Source organism: Euleptes europaea, chromosome 7 (assembly GCF_029931775.1).
Source record: "Euleptes europaea isolate rEulEur1 chromosome 7, rEulEur1.hap1, whole genome shotgun sequence".
In the NCBI taxonomy this organism is placed as follows: domain Eukaryota; kingdom Metazoa; phylum Chordata; class Lepidosauria; order Squamata; family Sphaerodactylidae; genus Euleptes; species Euleptes europaea.
The window spans coordinates 92,915,873-92,943,837 of record NC_079318.1 but is presented as its reverse complement, the minus strand read 5'-3'; the positions used below and the strand labels follow the sequence as shown (position 1 = coordinate 92,943,837).

The window sequence follows — 27,965 nt, the reverse complement described above, 5'->3', positions numbered from 1 at the left end:
CCCTTGTTGGATAATAAGAACTCGCAGGGTTGCCGGAGCAAACTTCAGCTGCCTCTTTCTTCGCAAAAAGAAGCTAGAGTTCTCAAGATAAATTATCTTCCCTGCATCGTGCTTTCCTTGCGGATGGAATTACAGGAAACACGCACTCCCGGATTCCGCCACCATCTCTACAGAAGCTCTGACGATCGCTGATGGTTAAAGATAAATTTTATTGTAACGTTCTTGTCTGCTCCAATCCACTTGAGCACGTGAAGCTGCCTGCTGAGCCAGGCTATTACTCCATCGGGGTTAGTATTGTCTACTCTGACTGGCAGGCGCTCTCCAGGAGGAGATCTTTCACATCACCTCCTGCCTGGTCCTTTAAACTGGAGATGTCAAGGGAATGAGGCTGGGATCTTCCACATGCCAGGCAGATGTTCTGCGGCCGAGACACAGCCTCTCCATCTTTATACATCTTAACACTTAGATGAGAGCTGGCATCATGTGGTGGTTAAGGTGTTGGACTAGGCACTGGGAAACCCAGGTTCGAATTCTCTCTGCCGTAATAACTTGTGGGGTGACCTTATGCCAGTCCCACACTCTCGGCCTTGACCCTGGCTAGGGTTGCCAGCTCTGGGTTGGGAAATACCTGGAAATTTGGAAGTGGAGCCTGAGGAAGGCGGGGCTTGGGGAGGGGTCTTCTGTAGGGTACTATGCCATAGAACCCAACTTCAAAAGAGGCCATTTTCTTCAAGCTACCTGATCTCTGTCGCCTGGAAATCAGTTGTAATAGCGGGAGATCTACAGCCACCACCTGGAGGTTGGCTACCCTAACCCTGGCAAGTATTTGGATGGGAGACCTCCAAGGAATACCAGGGTCACCACACAGAGGCAAGCAAAGGCAGACCACCTCCACAAATCTCTTGCCTTGAAAAACCTAGGGGGTTGCCATAAGTTAGCTGTGACTCGATGGCAAAGAAAAAATGCTTAGATAATACTACAGAGGCTGCAACCCAGGAGATTCATGATCAGCTGGACTTGGAGAATGTCTATTCTTCATCCTGAAACTATTTGCATACTTGTCATGGCTTCCATTCCCTGGGAATCTATGGACTAACAGCAATCAGTGTTTCCCATTCAGTGTCTTTTTCTTGCAAAAAGCTTGACTCATAAGAACATGAGAAAAGCCCTGCTGCATCAGACCGAGGCCCATCAAGTCCAGCAGTCTGTTCACACAGTGGCCAACCAGGTGCCTCTGGGAAGCCCACAAGCAAGACGACTGCAGCAGCATTATCCTGCCTGTGTTCCTCAACACCTAATATCATAGGCCTGCTCCTCTGATATTGGAGAGAATAGGTTTGCATCATGACTAGTATCTATTTTGATTAGTAGCCCTGGATAGCCCTATTCTCCATGAACATATCCACTCATAAGAATGTAAGAAAAGCCCTGTTGGATCAGACCAAGACCCATCAAGTCCAGCAGTCTGTTCAAGCAGTGGCTGACCAGGTGCCTCTAGGTAGCCCATAAACAAGATGACTGCAGCAGCACTGGCTTGCCTGTGTTCCTCAGCACCTAATATTATAGGCATGCTCCTCTGAGACTGGAGAGAATAGATATGCATCCTGACTAGTAGCCATTTTGATTAGTAGCCATGAACATCCCTCTCCTCCATGAACACGTCCACTCCCCTCTTAAAGCCTTCCAAGTTGGCAACCATCCCCACATCCTGAAGCAGGGAGTTCCACCATTTAGAGCACAATTAACTAGAAGAGAATTGCTCAAAACAGCGTGATGGCAGGCAATCCTCCAACTCTTCACCAAGGAAGGAAAGAGGGCAGTGACAAATTAGTATTTTGGGTGATGTGAACGGCGGGTGGGGGGGGAGGGAAGGACTGCCGTGGTCCACGGTTGCTCTGTGGGTTGAACGTGGCTGTCAATGTAAACCCTTGTCTCTGTTTCTCCAGCCGGTTCTGATGTACGGGGCTAGTGGATCTTGCCGGGGATGGTCACGGGGTGCCGGAGGGTCATGTGCTCGGCTCCTTTGAAGGGCAGTTTCTCAGTGGAATAGTAGCGTACCACCTCGGGGACGCTGTCGAAGAGGCCGCCCGTCTGGTCGAGGGTGTACTTGTGGTCCTTCGTCTGGGCGACGATGATGTGAACACAGCCCTGGCTGGTCCTGGGGAAGAGGAAAGAGACAAGGCTGCCTTAGGCCGAGTCAGGAACCTGGTTCGCCTCGCTCGGCATTCTCTGCTCTGGCCGGCAGCAGCGCGGCCGGGGATTGGACAACATGCAAAACCACGCTTGGCTTTTGATTCTGGCTTGCTTGCAAGACAGAGGTTTGGACTGCGGATGGTCATTCAAATCTCCATTTACCCTGGTTCTGCCGCCTTTTCCTCACACAGACCCAAATGGTACCCTGGCCTGCTCGCAAGGGCACTGCAAGGGAATGCGCCAGAATTATGTTTTTTCTTTGTAGGTATATCAGCAAAGAAAGAACAGAATCGGTCTGGGGGCACTGTCCTGGAGAACTCCTTGTGCCAAAACTAAGCTTTGATCTGGATGCAATTTTAGGAATTATAGTTGGAAGGGACCACCAGGGCCATCTGGTGCACAATGCAGGAAATTCACAACTACCTCCACTCCACACCCCCAGTGACCCCTACTCCATGCCCAGAAGATGGCCAAGATGCCCTCCCTCTCATCATCTGCCTAAGGTCACAGAATCGGCACTGCTGACAGATGGCCATCTAGCCTCTGCTTCAAAACCTCCAGGGAAGGAGAGCTCACCATCTCCCGAGGAAGCCTGTTCCACTGAGGAACCACTCTGACTGTTACGAAGTTCTTCCTAATGTGTAGACGGAAACTCTTTTGATTTAATTTCAACCCGTTGGTTCTAGTCAGACCTTCTGGGGCAACAGAACACAACTCGGCACCCTCCTCTATATGACCATCCTCTATAGGACATCTGGAAGGGGACAGTCTCCCGTTGGCAAGGGCATATAAATGGAGGGGGGTTATCCCAGTGTTTCTATTTTGAGGCGTAGAGATGTACAAACCTCAGTCCCGTAGTCTGACTACTTCTATAACTCTTATCTGAACGAAGGCCTGAGAATTGCCAGCCGGGAGTGCCGTTTGGAAGACTGACGGCAGGCTACCTACTGGCTGGCCCTTCCCCTCTACCAACTCAATGCCTCCCTTATTATTAAAAAAAAAATCCCTTCCTTTCTCTGCTCCGATTGTTTCAACGGCAGGAGCTCAGCATCCTGAGGAAGGAAATGTGGGCCGCACCCCAGCCAGCGATCCTCCACTTGCGAGCCAGTGCCGGGTAGCAGGAATAGAAAGGCCAAAAGGGGGTGGGGAGGGAATTGGGGGAGGGGGTGTCTCCTCTTCCTCTTTGACCCCTCTTGTAGGTTTGGAGCAGAGGGGGGGGGGAACGGAAGCTGGGTCCTGAAAGCTGCTGAGAGAAGGGTGCCCGTACTGAGGAGGAGGAGAAGAGTTGGTTTTTATACGCCGACTTTCTCTACTACTTAAGGAAGAATCAAACTGGCTTACAATCCCCTTCCCTTCCCCTCCTCACAACACGCACCCTGTGAAGTAGGTGAGGCTGAGAGAACTGTGACTAGCCCAAGGTCACCCAGCTGGCTTCATGTGTATGAGTGGGAAAACCAACCCGGTTCATCAGCTCACCGTCTGCTGCTCATGTGGAGGAGTGGGGAATCAAACCCGGTTCTCCAGATCAGACTCCACCACTCCAAACCACCGCTCTTAACCATTACATCATGGGGGATCGAGGCTGCGTAGAAGGCCTCTTACTGTGCTCAGGAAAGAATCCCAGAATTCTTAGTGTACAGGGGTAAGGCTCCCTTGTTCAGGGAGGAAAAAGAAAGGCACTCTGTATATGTTCAGAGACACCTTGATTATACATGTGCCAAATGTGGTGTAATGACTTTGTGAGGCATGGTACTAGTTTTACGGTATCCACAAAGGATTTACATGCTACTGGGAAGGAAGGGTGATTTCCACGGGCTCAGAGACTCTTTTTCTTTCTCCTCCACAACCTGTTTCTTAGTTGAAAACTTTCCCTGTTTCTCGGGTTGCCCCCATCCTCATCTCCACCTTTCCTGGCCCCCCTTCCCAGATCCAAACAGCCCCCTCCATGGCCCTGATTCCCTGATCCAAACAGCCCCCTCCCTGGCCACGCTCCTTAGATCCAAATTGGCCCCTCCCTGGCCTATCTTCCCGGATCCAAACCGCCCCTTACCTGGCCCCACTTCCCGGATCCAAACTGTCTCTTACCTGGCCCCACTTCCCGGATTCAAACCGTCCCTTACCTGGCCCCACTTCCCGGATCCAAACCGCCTCTTACCTGGCCCCACTTCCCGGATCCAAACCGCCCCTTACCTGGCCCCACTTCCTGGATCCAAACCGCCCCTTACCTGGCCCCACTTCCCAGATCCAAACTGCCTCTTACCTGGCCCCACTTCCCGGATCCAAACCGCCCCTTACCTGGCCCCACTTCCCGGATCCAAACCGCCCCTTACCTGGACTCGCTTCCCGGATCCAAATCGCCCCTTACCTGGCTCCTCTTCCCGGATCCAAACCGCCCCTTACCTGGCCCCACTTCCTGGATCCAAACTGCCCCTTCCCTGGCCCCACTTCCCGGATCCAAACTGCCCCTTACCGGGCCCCGCTTCTCGGATCCAAACCATCCCTTCCCTGGCCCTGCTTCCCAGATCCAAATTGCCCTACCCTGGCCCACTTTCCTGGTCAACACTGCCCTCCACTCCTGGCTGCTATTTGTGCCACGGGGGGGGGGGGGAAACAATTTAACAGTGCAGAGGGGGAGGGTGCTTGATCTGGAAAACAGTGCGAGGGGAAAGAGCTGGACCCTCTCTCCCGTAGTACTGTTGCCCTGTTCGAAATGGCAGCCCTTTTGGTTTTATTTAATGAAGACAATAGTAGAGCCAGTCCCAGATCTTCTGAACAGTGTGGGAAGTGGCTCCCCCTTGCCCCCCGCCCTGGCTGAAATGAGGCCCTGCTTGAACCTCCCCCCGCCCTTCCCGGCCTGCTCCCAGACACTCACTTCAGCGCGATGGAGTACTTGCAGGTGCCCGTCTCGCTGGTCCGCACCAGGTATCCCGCTTCCTTGCACGGCTGCAACCGGCTCTCAGCCTCGGCCCGTGTGATGGCGCCGTGAAACCAACTGCACGAGGAGGACAGAGTGAGTGTCTGAAGGAGGCAGAGGGAACGTCTCAGCCCATCAAGGGACCCTTTCTTGGCGGACGGGGTCCTTTTAAGCACTGAACACTGCTCAAAAGCAAGAACAGCTCCCCAGGAGTAAAACTGATCTATCCAACACATGAACACATGAAGCTGCCTTATACTGAACCAGACCCTCGGTGCATCAAAGTCAGTATTGTCTACTCAGACTGGCAGCGGCTCTCCAGGGTCTCAGGCAGAGGTCTTTCGCATCACCTACTTGCCTGGTCTCTTTAACTGGAGATGCCGGGGATTGAACCTGGGACCTTCTGCATGCCAAGCAGAGGCTCTACCACTGAGCCACAGCCCCTCTCCATGGCTCTCCAGGGTCTCAGGCAGGGGTCTTTCACATCACCTACTTGCCTAGTCCCTGTAACTGGAGATGCCAGGGATTGAACCTGTGACCTTCTGCATGGCAAACAGGGGCTCTGCCACTGAGCCACGGCCCCTCCCCATGGCTCTCCAGGGTCTCAGGCGGGGGTCTTTCACATCACCTACTTGCCTAGTCCCTGTAACTCAGGGGTGGGGAACCTTTTTTCTACCAAGGGCCATTTTGATATTTATAACATCATTTGTGGGCCATACAAAATTATCAACTTAAAAATTAGCCTGCTATATTTGGTCAAACATTTAGCCAAGAGGAACGGCTGGAGACGGCTCTGAGTGTCTGCCACATAGAGCGACTCGCTTTTGAGCTCTGCTGTCCCCAGCTGGGCCCAAGAGATTCAGGCAGGGCAGCATCCTTCTGAGCTAGAGATCTGCCAGGACCCATGAAGGGCCAGACCAAATGATTTCGCGGGCCTTATACGGCCCCCGGGCCTGACGTTCTCCACCCCGGCTGTAACTGGAGATGCCAGGGATTGAACCTAGGACCTTCTGCATGCCAAGCAGAGGCTCTACCACTTAGCCATGGCCCCTCCCCTAAACCTTAAATACACATGAAACTGAATCATGGTCTATCAAGGCTATTATTGCCTACTCAGGCTGGCAGCGGCTCTCCAGGGTCTCAGGCAGGGGTCTTTCACCTCACCCACCCCCTGGTCCTTTTAACTGGAGATGCCAGGGATAGAGCCTGGGACCTTATGCATACCGAGCAGCTGCTCTACCACTGAGCCATGGCCCCCTCCCCTTATCCAAGTGGTCCAGTGCTTTGACGTCTGAAGGTCCACTGCTCCTGAACCTGGAGGTTCCATTTAGATACCCACACCTAACAACTACACCTAAATTTGAGTCCAGCAGCACCTTAAGAGGCCAACAAGGTTTTCTGGATAGAAGTGTCTCAGAGCCAAAGCTCTTTCGTCATGCGTCTGATATCTGACGAAGGAAGCTTTGGCCCTCGAAAGCTCACAACCCCAAAATCTTGCTGTTCTTTAATGTGCTGGACTCGAATCTTGCTCTTCTACTGCCGACCAACATTTGTCACCTGTGTGCTACATGCTGTCAAGTCACTTCGACTCATGGCGACCCTATGAATCAATGTCCTCCAAAAATGTCCTCTCTTTGACAGCCTTGCTCAGATCTTGCAAATTGAGGGCCGTGGCTTCCTTTATAGAGTCAATCCATCTCTGGCTGGGTCTTCCTCTTTTCCTGCTGCCCTTAACTTTTCCTAGCATGACTGTCTTTTTCCAGTGACTCTTGTCTTCTCATCATGTGACCAAAGTACGACTGCCTCAGTTGAGTCATTTTAGCTTCTAGGGTCAGTTCAGGCTTGATTTGACCTATAACCCACCTACCTATATTCGTCACCTACCTAAAGCTAATAACTAAGAAAGCTTGCCTTTCATTCATTTATACTTTAAGGGCAGATCTATACATGGTATCTGGGAGAGTGAATTTAGAAATCATGGGTGTGGGAAGGGGGGATTCAGATTGCAACTGTCGGGGGGGCAGGGTTAAGTCTTCCTCGCTATACCATTTTCCCAATCTGAAACAACCGGGGGGGGGGGGGTTTACTTCCAACAGTGGCCAGTGAAATGCCCCCAGGAAAACTCTAAAAGAGGGCTCTAATGGAATCAACTCACGCCTGAGATCTGCTACCAGCATCTGGTTATCATCAGGGGTATTGTGCCTTTGAATATGGAGGTTCTATTTTTAGATCACACGCCTAGCCGATAGATGTATGCACCCTGACTTGGTCTAATCCCTTCTCGGTTTCCCCCCCCTTTTCTTTCTAAAGCTACTTATCAGAGTGGCCATGGCAACGTCCCCTGGCATTAATTCCATCGGTTCATTAAGCGCTTCCCTTTGCGTGCCCTTGAACTTCCTGCCCCTCCGTTCATTCACCAAACGGCCCTGCATTTCGGCGCTGGGAAAGAGAGCGAATCATTTCTTAACTGTCTCTACTTTCAGGCGGCATCCATAACTTCATCAGCTTTTTATGTCCACTTCTCAGGGACTTTTCAGTCTAGAAAAAAAAGGATGGCTGGGGGATGGGATATAATGTGGTTTATAAAATTATGCACAGGGTGGAGAAAGTAGATAGAGGAAGCTTTTTATCCCTATCCCATAATACTGGAATTTGGGGGCACTCAATGGAACTGTTGCCAAACACCTTCAGAACAGACAAAAGGAAATACTAGTTCAGAAGAAGAGTTGGTTTTTATATGCTGACTTTCTCTACCTTTTAAGGAGGATCAAACGGGCTTACAATAGCCTTCCCTCCCCCTCCCCACAACAGATACCCTGTGAGGTAGGTGGGGCTGAGAGAGCTCTAAGAGAGCTGTGACTAGCCCAAGGTCTCCCAGCTGGCTTCGTGTGGAGGAGTGGGGAAACCAACCCGGTTCACTTGATTAGCCTCCGCCGCTCATGTGGAGGAGCGGGGAATCAAACCCGGTTCTCCAGATTAGAGTCCACTGCTCCAAACCACCACTCTTAACCACTACACCATGCTGGCTAGTTTACTTAGCAAGCGGTTCATCTGTGGAATTCACTGCCAGGGGAGAAGCTTGATTCCAGTCCAGTAACGCCTTAGAGACCAACAAAATCTTGGGGCTGTGAGTTTTCAGGTCAAAACTCCCTTTGTATCTGATGAAGGGAGTTTTGACTCTTGACAGCTCATACTCTGAAAATCTGGTTGGCCTTTAATGTGCTAATGGACTCGAATCTTGCTCTTCTACTGCAAATAAATAAAGATGTCGGAGGGACGACAGCGAGGGCAACAGCCATGCATAAAAGACCCTAGTTTCGAGTCCTCACCCTGCCATGGAAGCTCATGGGATGACCGCGAGACAGTTACATACTCTCAGCCTAGCCTACCTCACAGGGGTGTTGTGAGGATAGAGCAGAGTTCCAACAGGCATCCTCCTCGGAGGAAAAGCCATTCAGGACTCATAACCTAGCTACTGGATCCTATCAGTTTCAAAGGGGCATGACTGTTCTTCTAATTAGTTACCTGGTAATTAGAATCTGGACTTTAAAAAGACAGGTAATAGCGGCTCAAGGTGGACTCCGCCTTCCATCCTTCAGAGGCTGGTAAAATGAGTACCCAGCTTGCTGGGGGTCAAGGGAAGATGACTGGGGAAGGCAATGACAAACCACCCCATAAACTTAATCTGCCTAGTAAACATAGTTTGCCTTGAGAGCCAGCATGGTGTAGTGGTTAAGAGCAGTGGATTCTGATCTGGAGAACGGACTTTGATTCCCTCCACATGAGCGGCGGAGGCTAATCTGGTGAACCGTGTTGGTTTCCCCACTCCTACGCATGAAGCCAGCTGGGTGACCTTGGACTAGTCACAGCTGTCTTAGAGCTCTCTCCGCCCCTCCTACCTCACAGGGTGTCTGTTGTGGGGAGGGGAAGGGAAGGCGATTGTAAGTCGGTTTGATTCTCCCTTAAGTGGTAGAGAAAGTTGGCATATGAAAACCAACTCTACTTCTTCTAGTAATCATTGGGATGTGATGTCATCCCATAGATCAGTAATGACCCAGTGCTTGCACAGGGGATTACCTTTAGCTTTAATAGTGGGAAAGTGATAGGCTAGCGAGGGAACAGGTAACCATGAGGACCCGCCTTTATTAATAAAAATGAACCGTGAGATGGACATGGAATCTGTTGGCTCGTGCTGAGGTTCTCCTTGGCTGCTGCGGCAGTTTTTCTAAAGCAGCGAGGGGCTCCCGTTCTCCCCTCCCCCAGGACCACGGCCGGGGTCTTACGGCTGTTTCTCCAGGGCTAAGGCAGGGTCCACGTGTTCCCCGTCGGTGCCAGGGTCTGCCGCAACCGTAGGCTTCACCATCTTGGAAGGCCAGCTTCTCTGGCGGCGATGCTGCTGCCGCGGTGGTACCTGGACCTCTTCTTTGGACGCCGCGGGCCGTTCTGAGCTCTCAAACTGGACTGGAAGAGAGAAGGAGATGGCATCAGGCGTGGGAGGAAATCTCACACCTCCATGGAGCCCCAGCGCGGAAGGCTGGTCAGTTTTTTAAAAAGGGGATTGATAAATTTGTGAAGGGAAGTTTAGCAACTATTAGCCAGGATAGGTAAATGGAACCTTCATGTCTAGAGGCAGTATACCCCCAAACACCAGTTGCTGGAATCAAACAGGGGTGAAGGGCAATCATACCCTGCATGGAGGCTTTCTGGAAGCATCTGTTGGACCTTAGGATTTCTGTGAGTAACTGTTCAGACAATCCCGTTCAGTTGTAGCTGTGCTGAATACTCTAGCTCAGGAGTGTCAAATATAAGGCCTACGGGCCGGATCCAGCCCCTTGAGAGCTCTTATCAGACCCGTGAGCCAGCCACTCCCTCCCTCACACCCAATCTGGGCTGGTGAAGTATGGCCTGGCCCAACCAAGTGGCATTTATGTCATAGTCGGTCCACGTAACAACTGAGTTTGACACCCCTGCTCTAGCTGTCCTCTGTGCACAGATATAAAAGAAGTTATCTGTCCTCCAGAAGAAGGGAGCCAAAATCAGTGCCGTGACTCATACAGAGTTGCAACTGGCTCCCTCTTCTGAGGACAAGATATTCTGTCCTGCCTGTCCCCAGCTTGCAGCTCATAGTTTGGAATGCCAAATAATATGGAACTCATATGTATCCCCCCCATCAGAAATGTCAAGGCAGAGGGTAGGAAGAGTTGGGCAAGGGGAGATTTCCAACTTAGATTTTATGATTTGCATGGTATCATCCGCCCTGACCTGGATAGCCCAGGCGAACCTGATCTCATGAGATCTCAGAAGCTAAGCAGGGTTACCCCGGTTTGTATTTGGGAGACCACCAAGGAATACCAGAGTCGCTATGCAGAGGCAGGCAATGGTAAACAACCTCTGAATGTCTCTTGCCTTGAAAACTCTACACGGTTGCCTTAAGTCAGCTGTGACTTGACAGCAACCCCCCCCCCCAACTACCTGGTCCGTTTAAATAGAGATGCCGGGAATTGAACCTGGGACCTTCTGCATGCCAAGCAGAGGCTTTTCCACTGAGCCACAGCCCCTACTCAGGCTGGTACGACTCTCCAGGATCGCAGGTAGAAGTCTTTCACATCATCTGCTGCATGATCCCTCTTTAACTGGAGAGGCCAGGGATCGAACCTGGTACCTTCTGCACGCAGAGTGAGAGGCAGAAAAGCAATCTCCATCTCTGGATCACTTCCCCTGTTGGATTCCAACCTGTCGCACAGCTAAAGGCACAAAAGCCTTGCAAGAAAAACTCAAGTTTTTCCCCACCTGTCCTATTGACACTAATAAATTAGCATTAAAAAAATACCCATAAGCTTTTAGAAAACTCCTTAGCTGCCTGGAAGCGATTCTTAACTCACCACAGGCGACCAAATAATTCACTATTTGTAAGTCTGACAGCTTCCCCTGCCCCCCAGCCTGTCTGCTCTACCTGAAAGAGCTTTCACAATCTGATCCTTTTTCCACTCCCAGGGCTGTTCGTACTCAGCCGGAGGCCGTTCGTCGTTCTCTGGCAGCCGGGCTTCTGGCTTGGGACCCCCCACCTCCGATGGTTCATAGGGGGTGTCGTAAAGCTGCGGGGCTTTGGCCGCTGGGCGCTTGACGGCCGGATCTCCCTTGGGCCCCGGCTCTGCTGGCTCATCCAGGAGTAAGATGGCTTTGACCAGAGGGTCCTTAGAGCCCCGCCTCCGAATCTCTGGAAGGGAGACAAAATGGACATTAAGAACCCCAAAATACAAAAGCATGTGGCTAAAGAACAATACTCATAGATTTAATTATGTGCCAACATTGTAACTACCTATATATACTGACTGAAATACTTCCAAAGTAATAATACACGGTAATTCTACTGGCATAGAATCAAGAGTCCATACGCAATCCTTGAGCGTGTTCTTCGTATGTTGTGGGTATCTCTTCAATGATGCAACACCAGAGGAGGAGGAGGAGGAGAAGGGTTGGTTTTTATATGCTGACTTTCTCTACCACTTAAGGCAGAATCACACCGGCTTACAATCACCTTCCCTTCCCCTCCCCACAACAGACATCCTGTGAGGTAGGTGGGGCTGAGAGAGCTGTGACTAGCCTAAGGTCATCCAGCTGGCTTTGTGTGTAGGAGTGCGGAAACAAATCCAGTTCACCAGATTAGCCTCTGCCGCTCATGTGGAGGAGTGGGGGGGAATCAAACCCGGTTCTTCTCCAGATCAGAGTCCACTGCTCCAAACCACCGCTCTTAACCACTACACCATGCTGGCTCTCGAATACTTTATAAATAAAGTTATAAATCAACTCTTCAGTATCAGTAGAAAAATAGCTGTAAATGATCTCTTCAGTAGTAGACGGGATGCCGGCTCCTGATACCATTCCGTAAAAATCTTCACCAGAACTTCACATGACTCTATAATCAAATTTCACATCAATCTATAATTACAAACAGAGAACATTTCTGAGAGGCAAACAGTGTGGTAGAGTGGTTAGAGTCCTGGACTCAGTTCTGGGAGACCTAGGTTCAAATCCGTCCTCTGCCATGGAAGATCGCTGGGGGACCTTGGACCTGTCACACCCTCTCAGCCTAACCTTCCTCGCAGGGTTGTTGTGAGGATAAAATGGAGGAGATGAGAATGATGTCAGCCCTTTTGGGTCCCCGCTGGGGAGAAAGGCAGGTACAAACGAAGTAAATAATAAATGATTGTCCCTATTTATGCAACAGCCTGCAGCCATCCTGGATAGAATCATAGAGTCATAGAAATGGAAGGGACCACCAGGGTCATCTAGTCCAACCCCCTGCAGGAGAGCCCAGGAGACCTAGCCTGATACTCTCTCTCTCACTCCCGCAGATCAAACACAGGGTGCGAACGGATGGTACGAGAAACTCTTCCAGACTGTGCCGAGTCCCACAGTCAAAGCCACCCTCCACCAACAATGCCCCGCTTCGGTTCCAGCTTCTAGGCGGCCATTTCCTGTTATTCTGACCGGCTGTGACAACTCCGGGTGGGGACGCCAGAGACCCGCATGCTCGCGACAAACGTCCGGTCAGTTGCTAGGTGGCCCGGCTGGGTGTGGGGTTTGTGTGTGTGTGTGAGTGTGTGTAGCTGATGCATGGAAGGCATTGCACACTGTTCCATCCTGCCTCAACAACTAAAAACCTCCCTTTGAGATGAGCCAGCGTGGTGTAGCGGTTAGGGTGTCGGAATACCACCTGGGAGACCCAGGTTCAAATCCCTGCTCTGCCGTGGAAGCCTGCTAGGTGACCTTGAGAGCCAGCGTGGTGTAGTGGGGTTAAGAGTGGTGGTTTGGAGCGGTGGACTCTGATCTGGAGAACCGGGTTTGATTCCCCACTCCTCCACAGGAGCGGTGGAGGCTAATCTGGTGAGCTGCGTTGGTTTCCCGGCTCCTACACACATGCCTGAAGCTGGACAAACCCAGCGTTGAATCAACAGTGACGAGGAGGGAGCTTAGAGTCAAGGAGTCACTACCAGAAAGGCCCTGCCCCAGCAGCCCTCCAACTTGCCTCCACAGGTGGGAACAGCAGAAGACAAGCTGGGCATCAGAAGACAATCTTAACTGCAAAGCAGGCTCATATGCAGCTCAACAGAACTCCCAACAAAAGTTCTTCTTCACCCTCATCTGGAAATGGGAGGTGTCATTCTGAATTCGTCCGGAAATTCTGCCTTGGAGAGGTTTTATGCATGGATAGGATACCCGCGGTTCGCCAATGTAGTGCTCATGATGGCGCTCTAGAATGGGCCTTTGCTAATGCCACCGACCTACTTAACAGGCCGCCGCTCTAGAAATATATGAACACATGAAGCTGCCTTCTACTGACTCAGACCCTTGGTCCATCAAAGTCAGTATTGTCTACTCAGACCAGCAGCGGTTCTCCAGGGTCTCAGGCTGAGGTCTTTCACATCACCTACTTGCCTGGTTCCTTTAACTCAGTGGTTCCCAACCTTTTTTTGACCAGGGACCACTAGGACTTTTTTGTTCGGTGCAGGGACCCCAAGGTTCAAAATAAAAATTCCAGGAATTTGAAAATAAACTTTAATCGTAACTGTTAGTTAAACATTAAACTTAGAATTATATTTGAATATATATATATATATATATTATAATAGAGAACTTTTAATTGAAAATATTAATTTATTATGGGTTTATAACTTTGTTTCGCGGACCTTAATTTAGTTCTCGCGGACCCCTGGGGGTCCATGGACCCCTGGTTGGGAACCAGTGCTTTAACTAGAGATGCTGGGGATTGAACCTGGGACTTTCTGCATGCCAAGCAGAGTTTTATTTTTAATTTTATTTTTGTTTAAAATGTGTTAGAAAATTCTTCCTAATGTCTCGAATTCTACTAACAGTTAGAGCGGTTCCTCAGTGGAACAGGCTTCCCTGGGAGGTGGTGAGCTCTCCTTCCCTGGAGGTTTTGAAGCAGAGGCTAGCTGGCCATCTGTCAGCAATGCTGATTCTGTGACCTTTGGCAGATGATGAGAGGGAGGGCATCTTGGCCATCTTCTGGGCATGGAGCAGGGGTCACTGGGGGTGTGTGGGGGAGGTAGTTGTGAAATTCCTGCACTGGGCAGGGGGTTGGACTAGATGACCCTGGTGGTACCTTCCAACTCTATGATTCTATGAATTGGTTTGTAAGCTGGTTTGGGCATGGCACCTACTCAAAAGCAGCGTATAAAGACATCGGCATTTGTTTTCAGACTGGCTGATTATTTCTTTTGAGCGAGCAGCCTCAAGAAGAAATTGGAGGGGGGGGGCATGCATTTTTTTAAAACCAACGAATGCCTCACTTTTATTATTTAGGATTCCAGCTCTCTGACCTCTCCCTCCCCCAACTTCCCCGCAAGGTCAGAACCCCTTGATCCTTGCCAAAGGGGTCACTTGAAACACATCTGCTCTTCTCCCTACTCCACAACAAACCCACCCCGCCTTATCTCTCCCAGCAGAGAGGCAGGAAATGGAAGCCTAGTTTCCGGACCCCGATCCCCCTCCCCTACTTATGGCCTGCCTGCCCCCGCTGTGCCAAAATTCTACTTTTCCTTTCGATATTTGTTAGATGGAGCAGTGGATTCTGATCTGGAGAACCGGGTTTGATTCCCTGCTGCTCCACATGCGCGGCGGAGGCTAATCTGGTGAACTGGATTGGTTTCCCCGCTCCTACATACGAAGCCAGCTGGGTGACCTTGGGCTAGTCACAGCTCTCTTAGAGCTCTCTCAGCCCCACCTACCTTATAGGGTGCCTGTTGTGGAGAAGGGAAGGGAAGGTGATTGTAAGCCAAACTCAGTTTTAATCTACATATATATTATCTGTTTATCTCTGACCTTGTGACCATCGATATTATTATGCCAATAAAGGTTATCTGATTCTGATTGTAAGCTGGTTTGAGTCTCCCTTAAGTGGTAGAGAGAGTCGGCATATAAAAACCAACTCTTCTTCTTCTAAAACAGGTAGGCTTATTTTGCTACATTCGCAGAGTGATCCAATGCGTGTGAACTTAGCAAGGAGTCCCATGCTACCCAGCAGGCCTTCCTCCAAGAAAGCATTCTTACAATTGCAGTCTATACTTTAAACCAGGGGTATCAAACATACAGCACGTGGGCCAGATCCGGCCCCTTGAGAGCTCTTATCCGACCCGCAAGCCCGCCAAGGCAGCCTCTTCCCTCAGCCCCAATTTGGGCTGGCAAACCTACTGTGGACTCGCCAGTAGGGGTGCCAACCTCCAGGTGGTGGCTGGAGACCTCCTGCTATTACAACTGATCTCCAGCTGACAGAGATCAGTTCCCCTGAAGAACATGGCCGCTTTGGCAATTGGACTCTACGCCATTGAAGTCCCTCCCCTCCCCAAACCCTGCCCTCCCCGAACCCCACCAGCAATGGCAAACCACCTCTGCTCCTCACCTGCCTTGAGAGCCCCTTGCTGGGTCATTTTATGTTGGAAGCTCAGCAGGGTCAGGACTTGGATGGGAGACCAGCAAAGAAGATCCTGCAGAGGAAGGAAGTGGCTAAACCACCTCTGCTGCTCACTTGCCCTGAGAGCCCGTTGCTGGGGTCGTTATTTGTTGGAAGCTAAGCAGGGTCAGGACTTGGGAGACCACCAAGGAAGGCTTGTTTGTGGGCCTCCTAGAGGCACCTGGTCGGCCACTGTGTGAACAGACTGCTGGACTTGATGGGCCTTGGTCTGATCCAGCAGGGCCTTTCTTATGTTCTTATGCTCTGCAGAGGAAGGCAATGGCCATCCACCCCTGCTTCTCACTTGCCTTGAAAGCCCCTTGCTGGGGTCATTATACGTTGGAAGCTAAGCAGGGCTGGTACTTAGAAGAGAGACCACCAAGGAAGGCTCTGAGGAGGAAGGCAATGGACCACCACCACAGCTTCTCACTTGCCTCGAAGGCCTCTTGCTGGGGTTGCCATAAGTCAGCTGTGACTTGACGGCATTTTAGACACACACATAGCAAAGGGAAGCGATGGCAAACCACTTCTGAATAGGGTTCCCGGCTCTGGGTTGGCAAATACCTAGAGATTTTGAGAGTGGAGGCTGAGGAGAGTGGTGTTTGGGGAGGAGAGAAGAAGATGAAGAGTTGGTTTTCATATGCCGATTTTCTCTACCACTTAAGGAAGAATCAAACCAGCTTACAATCACCTTCCCCTCCCCACAAAAGACACTGAGAGTGTGTGACTAGCCCAAGGTCACCCAGCTGGCTTCATGTGGAGGAGTGGGGAAACAAATCCAGTTCACCGGATTAGCCTCTGCTGCTCATGTGGATGACGGACTCAAACCCAGGTCTCCAGGTCAGAGTCCACCGCTCCAAACCACCGCTCTGAACCACTACACCACGCTGGCTCTCATCAGGGTATAATGCCATAGAGTCTACCCTCCAAAGCAGCCATGTTCTCCAGGGGAACACCTCTGTATTCTGGAGATCAGTTGTAAAAGCGGGAGATCTCCAGGCCCCACCTGGAGTAGGCAACCCTACTCTGAATGTCAAAACCCTATGGAGTCACCATAAGTCAGTTATGGTGGGGTGGGGAAGCAAGGACCCTTTCTTTGTACAAAAAAGAGCCCCCCCCCCCAAGCCTTCCAGGGGAAACAGCAGCCAGAAGGGATCCACAGAAGGAAAACGACACCGATGGGGACGGGACTTTGAAAAACGTGCACCTTCTCATCCAAAGGATGCAATCATGTGCTTGGAATGTGCTCTTCCCGAAAAGATCACAGCACTACAAGTGTGTGAACGAGTCTTCATTATTGGGAATGCAGTTTAAGGGGCCCGTTTTTTTTGGTGTGTATGCATTTTGTTGCTCTGGTATCGCTTTAGCAGGGAGCGAAACAGGAAGCGGTAAAGATTGCGCTTTCCGTCTAACAATGAGCGCCAGCTTTTGTTTATTAAATGCCAAGCTCTTTCCCGCACTTCCTTTGCTATCTCAGGAAGGCCTACGTGTAGAAGCTAGGGTACTATGTACACTTTCTCCGTCCGACCTTTAGCCGAGGATATACACTGGAAAAGACAATCATGCTGGGAAAAGTTGAAGGCAGCAGGAAAAGAGGAAGGCCCAACAAGAGATGGACTGACTCTATAAAGGAAGCCACAGCCCTCAGTTTGCAAGACCTGAGCAAGGCTGTTAAAGATAGGATGCTTTGGAGGACATTGATTCATAGGGTCGACAAGAGTCGGAAGCGACTTGACGGCACTTAACACATGAACACATGAAGCTGCCTTATACTGAATCAGGCCCTCGGCCCATCAAAGTCAGTATTGTCCACTCAGACCGGCAGCGGCTCTCCAGGGTCTCAGGCAGGGGTCTTTCACATCACCTACCTGCCTAGTCCCTTTAACTGGAGATGCCGGGGATTGAACCTGGGGCCTTCTGCATGTCAAGCAGATGCCCTACCACTGAGCCACGGCCCTTCCCCATGGACAACGGGCTATTGCAGGGGTGTTACACCAGGGCCAGATGTGACATAAATCACTTGGTTAGGCCGGGCCATGCCTCACCAACCCAGATCAGGACCGGGGTGGCTGGCTGGCTGGCTCGCGGGCCGGATAAGAGCTCTCAAGGGGCTATTGTTGGGCTGTGGTCAAACATATCTAATATCCCCTGGATCCAAAAATGTCTGTGTAGACAGCAGCTTCCCCCTTTCTAAATTTCACAGTGGTGTCATCTGTTGGCAAGAGGGAAGCCCACCTGCCCCCAAATCCTGCCGCAATTTGGGGCAACTCCCCTGGGCAAACCTGACAGCATAGCAATATTTCTCCATTAGCCCCCCGGCTATTGCTGCAGATCTCTCCAAGCGGGAAGACCGTTCACATTTACAGTAAAAAAAAGTTCATCGGGTTTTATTCCATAGACTTGTGCCGCTAATGGTGGCACCTCCCACAGGCACCAGGAGCCTCCCCCTGTAAAATCAGTTACCCAAACGAACGAATACGAAAGCCTTCATTGGCATTAAAAGGGAAAACGTACAGTGGAGTTTACAGTAAAATCATGATATAAAGTATGCAGATATCATATGGTAAAGTTTACTATAAAATCATTTTTATAAGAACATACAAATCCCACTAGATTGGTTACCTGGTTATTTAATCCTGAGTTAACCATTATATGGTGCAGAGTAGCAATCATGTTCTCTAATTACAAGCAAAAAACCCCACTGCCACCAAGTTAATAATTGTTGTATCCTGCGTGGTCATAAGGTAGGACACCTTTGAATTGTTAGGTAACCATTCCCTATCAGCAAGTAACGGGGTCAAATTAGTTACCGATGACTGTGAAAGGTTTAGGTTGAATTATGCAGACCTGTTCTGTTAACGGTGCCACCTTCCACCCGCACAGAGATCTGTCAAGGACCTGCTCTGCTAAAGGCAACACCTTCCACCAGCTCAAAAAGCCATTCCTTTCCAAGACCTGTTCCGCTAATGGTGCCACCTTCCACCGGCAGTAAGAGCCTTCCACGTAAAGGATCTCTTCTGCTAATGGTGCCACCTTCCACCAGCACAAAGAGACTTCCCTGTCAAGGGAAGGCATGGCCATTAGTGGAATGGATCCATATCATCCCACCACCGATGTTTCATAGCAAGTAAACTATCTTTTCCGAAATTGGTATCAAACGGGTTGATTAAAGTATCTTTCTTCTCGTCCTAATAAGGGTGGTGTTTTAAAAACGTTGACTCCCTGGGTAACCAAATCTTTGTTGACCATTTAAACGGTCGACCTTACATTTCGGTGGCCTCATCCTCCCAGTTTGAGAACGGCATAGCTCTCTTTCCCCCAATCCAGAAAACACGGTGGACACCTACCAGTGATCATCTGCTGGGCATCGTAAGGTTCCATGTAGCCGTCGTTTTCACCCAGTCTCTCGGCCTCTCGCTGTCCTTTGGTGCGCTTGGCATCATAAGGGTCGGCGTAATCCTCCAGGATGATAACCTTGATTAGGGACAGAAGGAGAGAATAATAGAATCATAGAGTTGGAAGGGACCACCAGGGTCATCTAGTCCAACCCCCTGCACAATGCAGGACATTCACAACTACCTCCCCCGCCCACCCCCCAGTGACCCCCTACTCCATGCCCAGAAGATGGCCAAGATGCTCTACCTCTCCTGATCTGCCTAAGATCATAGAATCAGCATTGCTGACAGATGGCCATCTAGCCTCTGCTGGAAAACCTCCAGGGAAGGAGAGCTCACCACCTCCCGAGGAAGCCTGTTCCACTGAAGAACCGCTCTGTTAGAAAATTCTTCCTAATGTCTAGATGGAAACTCTTTTGATTTAATTTCAACCCGTTGGTTCTGGTCCGACCTTCTGGGGCAACAGAAAACAACTCGGCACCCTCCTCTCTATGACAGCCTTTCAAGTACTTGAAGATAGTTATCATATCCCCTCAATCTTCTCCTCTCCAGGCTAAACATACCCAACTTCTTCAACCTTTCCTCATAGGACTTGGTCTCAGACGCCTCACCATCTTTGTGGCCCTCCTCTGGACACGTTCCAGCTTGTCTACATCCTTCTTAAACTACGGTGCCCGAAACTGAACACGATACTCTAGGGAGGGTCTGAACTGAGCAGAGTAAAGCGACACCATAACTTTGCGTGATCTGGACACTATACTTCTGTTGAGAGAAGAAAGGCCACACTCACAAGGCTATGGAGAACTGGCTATGGGGCTCATCGGTGGGCCCCAACAAAGTAACCTTGGCCATTTATGCTTGGTAATTAGCAGTGCGTTCCAGGCTGAAGTGCCCCACAGCTTTTTTTTCTGAGTTTTTCACGCTGAACTGTCATTCAGGAAGTGACTGCGAAGCCGGCGCATACCTGCTTCGTGTTTCTTAAGAGCCCCTTTAACGCGACTTTTTGTGTTTGCTCCGCCCCACCGCGAACAATCCCCTCAAGGAAGCATGCAAAATTCACAGCCGCGCGTTAGCTATGCAAATGGAGGTTGCTAATGGACGGAACAAGGGAGCAGGCAAGTGGGTGTGTGTGTATAGGATTTCCCTTTTGTGGCGGGATCGTGAATAAGCATTTTAAAAGTCGCATTTAAAGAAACAGCTTTGAGTGAGCATCAAAATTGACCCTACATAAATGGCCCTTGTTTCTCACATTTTGGATCGCTGAGGCACACTTAATTTTGGCTTTAAAGCCAGAGATGTGTCAAGTTTGAGCCTGAAATGATTGTTTTTATAGGGTGAGTACCTACACCCAGAGTCACCCTGCACTACGCCCTCATCTGCTTGTATCTCCTGAATGGAAAGAGATACAACCAGGGCAGCACGTCATACAGAGATGCGACAGGCAGACTCCCCGAGGAATGGAAATTCTGCGACAGAACTGGGAGCAACTGAAATTATTTAACCGCAGTCCCTGCAGAAATGCTGTCGGATTATCTATCTTGCCCAAACAGAGGCTGATGGAAATAGCAAGAGAGTTGGTTTTTAAATGCCGACTTTCTCTACCACTTAAGGGAGAATCAAACTGGCTGACAAGCGCCTTCCCCTCCCCACAACGAACACCCCGCGAGGTAGGTGGGGCTGAGAGAGCTCTAAGACAGCTGTGACTAGCCCAAGGTCACCCAGCTGGCTTCATGTGGAGGAGTGGGGAAACCAACCCGGCTCACCAGATTAGAGTCCGCCGCTCATGGGGAGGAGTGGGGGAACCGAACCCGGTTCTCCAGATTAGAGCCCACCACTCCAAACCATCGCTCTTAACTACACCACACTGGCTCAACACAGCTAATCATTCAGCGATACAACAGGCGGCCCCCACAGCAGGTGGTCAGTTCTGCTATGAATTAGGAGGGAGAGAACGGTCCTCCTGCAGGGGGGTACAGAGATGTGGAAAAACTGCACCCTACTCGAGCATAAGAAAGAAAAACCCTGAGACTGCACTCATTAATACATTTTTCAAAGGATGCTATAGTTATTTCCATACATTGGTATCGGAAGCCCGTAGCCCCAGCCTCTCCCCGATTCAAGGACATTCTCCTCTCCAGCCTTCCTTGGCTTTCAAAGGGCCCCTCCCTCCCCACGGTTTTGTCTTGTTCCAGTTCTGGATAATAAGAATCTTGTGATGCAGCCTGCAAAATAGAAGCCAGCCAGCCGCATTAGGATCAAGGGGATCACGGAAGGGGCAAACGCTCGTATTCTTTGCGATAGCTTAGCCAGCCTTTCTTGAACGGGGTACGTAGGAATTAGAGGAGCCAGCACTAAAGCGAATGACCGACACACGGCAGAGAGTGTCACCGCGGGGTTAATTGGGTACCAGCACCAAAAGGAGAGCGGAGGAACCATTTTTTCCCCAAGTTAAGAGTTGTCACAAAGTCATGAAATTCTAAGACGGTGGGAGGGGTGGGGAGAAGAAGGGAAGGAGAGTTGGTTTTTATATGCCGAATTTCTCTACCGCTTAAAGGAGAATCAAACCAGCTTACAACCGCCTTCCCTTCCCCTCCCCACAACAGACACCCTGTGAGGTAGGTGGGGCTGAGAGAGTGTGACTAGCCCAAGGAACTCAGCTAGCCCACGGTTACCCACTCCTCCACGTGAACGACGGAGGCTAATCTGGTGAACTAGATTTGTTTCCCCGCTCCTATACAGGAAGCCAACTGGGTGACCTTGGGCTAGTCACAATTCTCTCGGCCCCACCTACCTCACAGGGTGTCTGTTGTAGGGGGGTGAGGGAAGGTGATTGTAAGCTGGTTTGATTCTCCCTGAAGTGGTAGAGAAAGTCAGCATGTAAAAACCAACTCTTCTTCTGAACCTCAGAACAAAGGGCCTACTTAAACCAAGCTGCCTTATTCTGAATCAGACCCTCGGTTCATCAAACTCAGCATTGTCTACTCTGACCGGCAGCAGCTCTCCAGGGTCTCAGGTGGAGGTTTTAACTGGAGATGCTGGGGATTGAACCTGAGACCTTCTGCATACCAAGCAGATGCTCCACCTCTGAGCTCCAGCTGCTTCATGTGTAGGAGCGGGAAACAAATCCAGTTCACCAGATAAGAAGAAGAGTTGGTTTTTATATGCCGACTTTCTCTACCACTTAATGGAGACTCAAACCGGCTTACAATCACCTTCCCTTCCCCACAACAGACACCCTGTGAGGTAGGTGAGGCTGAGAGAGCTGTGACTAGTCCAAAGGTCACCCAGCTGACTTCACGTGTGGAGGAGTGGGAAACAAATCCAGTTCACCAGATTAGCCTCCACCGCTCACGTGGAGGAGCGGGGAATCAAACCCGGTTCTCCAGATCAGAGTCCACCGCTCCAAACCACTATACCACGCTGGGAGAGCGGGGCCTACTCATAACGGCCCCCAAAATATACACCAGGCACCCTCAAAAGGGTAGCCCAAGAGGGGCTCTTACCGTATCCTGCTTGGCCTTCTCTGGCTCAGGTGCAGCTGGCGGGGTGGGGCCCGGAGCAGTGGCAGGGTAGTTCTTCCCGTTCTTATCGTGGGCGTCCACTTTGATGAGCCGATTGATGTAGGTCCCGCAGGCGGCATTGGCCTTGGGGGTCCCCCGTGCGGGCTCCTCCATGGGGGGCCCGTCCACCCGCGAATTCTTGCGCATCTTTCCCGCGGCGGCTTGCAGAAGGCCTTGGAGGTTGTCCCGCGACAGCCTGCCGCCTCCGCCGCTGTCTTTCCCCGGTGCCAGCAGTGTCTGGGCGCTGCCCAGTTCGGTGGCGGAGTTTTTGCGGTTCTTCCCGGGCAGCGAAGCCGTGCCCGGTTCGGCCAGAGCCAGGCTCTTGCGGGAAGGGCCGCTCAGTTTGCCCGAGTTGGCGCTGCCTGGCTTGGTGCGTTCCGAAACGGTTTTCAGGTTAGATGGGAACTCTTTAAACCATTTGGCTGCCATGGTGGCAGAAGGCGCCCGACGGCAACAGGGTCACGGAGGAAGATCGAGGCACGGCAGGAGGAGGATTTGAGGCCTACCCTGAGACTGGCACAGGCTGGCGTTGGAGGCCAAGATGCAGGCCCCGAAGAGGCCCGATGCCAACCCAGGAGAGAGGGCGTGCTGCACCCCACGAGCCAGCCACACAACTCACAGACGGGCAGAGAAAGACCAGGCAGAGGCCAGCGACAAGGGAGTAGGAAAGGCATTCCCTGGGCAAGGAGGTCAGGAGCTGGCCGGGATCGGGGCCAAAACGGACACACACCCCCCACCCACTTCCACCCTTCTTTTCACCCGAATTTCGGATAGATTTACTGAAAAGGGAAATTTACCAGCTGAGACCAGCACCGGGATGGGGCAGTCAAGGAAGCGGGGGGCCACGATCTGGAAATCAACTCAGAGGCTGTGGGAGGGGGGTCCGAAGGGATCCTTGGAAGGGGGGGAATGAAGGGTGCAGCCCTAGCTCCTTCCGCCGCCCCCCTCCAGCAAGTACATACAATTGGGATCTCTTTAATAACCCTGAGGTTGGACTTTAGAGACAGCCAAGGAGATGAAGGAAAGTCCCTTATTTGGGGCGGTGGTGTCACTAGACAGATGTTCTAATCTTTCAAACCAATCTACCCAATAGAACAGGGATGCCCTAGTCCCTAGAGGAGGGGGTCAGGCAGAGATCTCCCAAAACTGGTAGACAATGGGGGGGAGGCGAGGTTCTTCCCCAGGTGGGGGCAGATCTGGCGCTTCCTGGATCGTCAGCCTGGGGAGGCACAGGAAAAAGTCCGGTGGGGGGGGGGCTCTCAAATAATTCAATGGTGGGGAGCAGAAGCAGTGGGGCTATTGGGGGTATGGTCAGTTTGGACGGGAGGGAGTCTAAGATGGGGGGGTTCCTTACTCTTTCACCCCCGCACAGGGGGGCAAGCGAGGCTCCTCCATGGTGACCCTGCTGCAGCTCTACCGGGAAGGGGGGGGGGTCTCTCCAAAGCCCCTCCAGGAACAACCGCGGGTTCCCACGCCTTGGTGCGTCTCCGGCTGCCGGCGCGGCTCCGCTGCAGCCTCCCCGCCCAGATCCGGAGGGGGCGGCCCGCCCGAGCCTGACCCCGGGGGGGGGGGGAATATGTTTGCGCAGCCACTGCGCGCACTTTGCGCTCCCTTGCAAAACGGAGCCGCCTTTAACCCGGTGCACGGTTCGAGTTTTTGCATTTTAAAAGTGCGGGTTGCTCAAGAATTTAGGGGACGCAGAGCCACGGATTCGCCCTCCCCCCTATCCGTCCCTAATCTTTGGCCATTGATGCCTGGGAGGTTTTTTGCCTTGGATCGGCCGCTTTCTAGATGCACATTACCCCCCCCCCCAATCCAAATTCTCAAAACTCTACCTGGGGTGGGTGGCTTATTTTTCAGATTTGAGCATTTGGATGGGGGAAATGTGCACCTAGAGAGCGGGGATGGATGGACTCAATAAAGGAAGCCACAGCCTTCAATTTGCAAGATCTGAACAAGGCTAAGATGGGATATTTTGGAGGACTTTCATTCATAGGGTCGCCATGAGTCGGAAGCGACTTGACGGCACTTAACACACACACAGAGCGGCCAATCCAAGGCAAAACCTCCCGGGCATAAATGGTTTATTATTGGCCATTTATGCCTGGGAGGTTTTGCCTTGGATTGGCCGCTCTGTAGATGCACATTTCCCCCTTCTGAATTCTCAACACTCAAAAATAAGTCGTCATCCTCCCATGCAGAGGTTTGGGAATTAACATGGGGAAAATGTGCATCTACAGAGCGGCAAATCCAAAGCAAAACCTCCTGGGCATAAATGGTTTATTATTGGCCATTTATGCCTGGGAGGTTTTGCCTTGGATCGGCCGCTCTCTTGATGCACATTTCCCCCTTCTGAATTCTCAAAACTCAAAAACAAGTCGTCGTCCTCCCATGCAGAGGTTTGGGAATTCAGATGGGGAAAATGTGCATCTACAGAGCGGCCGATCCAAGGCAAAACCTCCTAGGCGTACATGGTTTATTATTGGCCATTTATGCCTGGGAGGTTTTGCCTTGGATCGGCCGCTCTAGAGTTGCACATTTTCCCCATCTGAATTCTCAAAACTCAAAAATAAATCCCTCCCGCCCTGCAGAGTTTTGGGAATTCAGATGGGGAAAATGTGCATCTAGAGAGTGGCAAATCCTCCCAGGCATGAATGGCCACTGAAGCCAAGGAGAAGGGGTCGATTCCTTCATTAAACGCACTGGTTGAAAGTTTGTTTTCCCCTCTCATCTATTAGCGCGTTTTGCAGATTTCTTTTTATTGACCGCACCGGAAAGCGCCTTTTTTTTGCAAGGGAAATAACCGCGGTAAATCCCTCAAAATGCCCACAGGGGGGTGGGAGAATAGGCTGTTTGGCAAAGAATTCTCCATTTGGATGAATGCAGTCGTCTTGTTTGTGGGCTTCCTAGAAGCACCTGGTTGGCTTACTGTGGTTCTTTATGCATGGGAGGTTTTGCCCTGGATTTGCCGCTTCCTAGATGCACATTTTCCCCATTTGGGGCTTATTTTTGAGTTTTGAGAATTTGGATGAGAAAAATGTGCATCTAGAGAGCGACAAATCCAAGGCAAAACCTCTCATGAATAAATGGCCACTGTGTGAACAGACTGCAGGACTTAATGGGCCTCCGTCTGACCCCGCATGGCCTTTCTTATGACTTACAATCACTATAAAGGATGATCCTGAGCTAGAATCTCAGTAAACACTGAAAACCGGGACCGGTTTGTTCCACTGAACAAGCTGCGCGGACAGGCAGAAACCCAACAGGTGGCGCTGCCGGCCAAGCCGATAAACTGCACCCGCCGAGTTTCTGCCTGCCGACTTTCCTCCTGAATCTTTGCACGGGGGCAAAAATCTCTCGGAAAAGGCAACCCCGCTTGTCTTTCAACCCATTAACCCGTTGAAGGCAACCTTAAATTAACCGGTTCAGCCTGCAATCCGAAGGATGCTTTCCGGGGAGTAAGCCCCTCCCACTGAGCACAGCGTGATTTACCTCTGAGTAAATGGGGCACTGGCTCAGGCTGCCCAGCTTCTATCCGGCGCGGGGAGCAAAGTCCCCCCCCCCAAAAAAAAAGCGCTAAAAGAAATGAGCATAGGATCGAACCACACGCCTACTTGCTTCGGAAGTCGGATGGGAAACGTGCAATTTACTTCGGTGTAAAGCCTCGGGCGTGTTAGTTTGCAGTGAAGGCAAACAACCGAGAGACTGCAAAATAAATCCCACCTGCTCCTTAAAGAGTCACTGGTGCATCCTTACTTAAAAGTAAGCCTTGTTGAATTCTGGTGACTGAAGCGGATAGAAATTATTTGCAAAGGTACCAGGCAATAGATGCAACCAATCTTTGATATTTCCCCCCACCCTACCTAGCTTAAAGTTTGTTGTACGAATGGATTGCTTTGCACATGCATGGTTTTAAAACCAGGCGTTCCCACGGCATCATTTGTAGGGGAAGACAGCAAAAGAAAATAATATCAATTATTATCTAGCGCTGCTCGCTTGGCATCGTTCCTTCGTTCGGGGCGGGTGTGTCTTTTTAATTCATTGCAACGCAAGACTTGAGGGTTTGGCGATGAAAACCATCCGGGCGCGTTTGCAGGAAGCGGATGAACGCCCCCCGCCCCGGATCCATTTTCCATTAGAAATAATAACTTGGCATTTTAAGACCTCTCGCACAAAGCGTGAACATTTGCGATTTCCTCCCTTGCTTTTGGAAAATCGGGGCTACTGTCGGCGCAAAATTGTCTTCTGGCCTCATCTTTTGCCAACGTCTCCGCCGTCGGGCTGCAGCTCAGACCTGCATGATTAATTTGGCACTGCAAAGTATCTGACCCCCCCCCCCTATTTATAGGGTTGCCGGGTCCCTCCCATCGACGGGCCGCTTTGGGGGCGGAGGTTTGGGGAGGGACTTCAATGCCCTGGAGTCCAATTACCAAAGCAGCCTTTTTCTCCAGGGGAACTGATCTCTGTCGGCTGGAGATCGGTCGTAATTGCTGATCTCCAGCTAGTACCTGGAGGTTGGCAACCCAACTTATGAAATGGCTGCCTTATACCCCGCGCTTCGCGAAAGTCTAATTTATGCATGGGAGCTTCAGCCTTGGATTGGCAGAATCCAATTGGCTCTAGATGCACATTTTCCCCATCTGAATTTTCAAAAACTCTCCAAGGGGGCTTATTGTTGAGTTTGGAGAATTCGGATGAGGGAAATGTGCATCTAGAGATCGGCCAATCCAAAGCAAAACCTCCTATGCGTCAATATGGGAGGGTTTACTCGGAAGTCCCATAAAAACGGGTGCGTAAGGCTTTCAATCCTATCCGGCCCCGGATTGGATTTTCTCCTCGGCAAAAAGCGTACCTGGGATTAGAACCGTGCACCCGCCTGCAACTGCGGTTGGGTTGGGACAAACGCGTCCCGGGGCTTCCCAAGGGGCAGGCCGTGGCCGACCCTATGCAAGCCCAGCTGCGTTCAAATCGGACCTTTCAAGTCACAAGGGGTGGCCCCCGCGCAGCCCCTGCTGCACGAACCCTTTGCTCGGCGAGACTGACCGTGGAATACATTTGCAAAGGATCGCAGGGCGCTGAAAAGGGGCCGGGGAGGCGGGGGTTAAAAAGGGGTGGGTGCGCATGCGCAAGGGGAGCACGTGGAGTCTCGTATTAAAGCGCGCCCCGAAGCTCTGCGGGTTTAGATCTGCGTGGTCTAAAGGTGAGAAAGTGACAGTTCCCCCCTCCCCCGTGCATGTAGGGAGGGGGGCAATAGCTGCCCTTCAAGCAAGACATTTGGGATTGCAAGTAGTTTTTCCTTCTTTATTGGACGTTTAGAAAATCTTTTCCCTTTAACTTGTAACGGGAGTGGGTGGGAATTGTACTGGGAGATACCGTCTTTGCACCTTGCCAGGGGTTTCCTGCTCCTATTTTATCCTATTGCGCCTCTT

General features: G+C 51.1%; 1 protein-coding gene across 1 annotated transcript; it reads right to left on the bottom strand.

Annotated features, from left to right (window-relative positions):
• Nucleotides 1-1,948: 1,948 nt before the first annotated feature.
• SHE (Src homology 2 domain containing E) lies at nt 1,949-22,972 on the bottom strand. Its single transcript, XM_056853597.1, has 6 exons — nt 22,480-22,972; nt 18,929-19,055; nt 11,061-11,324; nt 9,391-9,568; nt 5,066-5,185; nt 1,949-2,158 (listed from the first exon to the last, which is right to left on the bottom strand). Exons 1-6 carry the CDS (start codon nt 22,963-22,965, stop codon nt 1,966-1,968), a joined length of 1,368 nt encoding a protein of 455 aa, XP_056709575.1. The 5' UTR covers nt 22,966-22,972; the 3' UTR covers nt 1,949-1,965.
• Between the last annotated feature and the right edge of the window lie 4,993 nt (nt 22,973-27,965).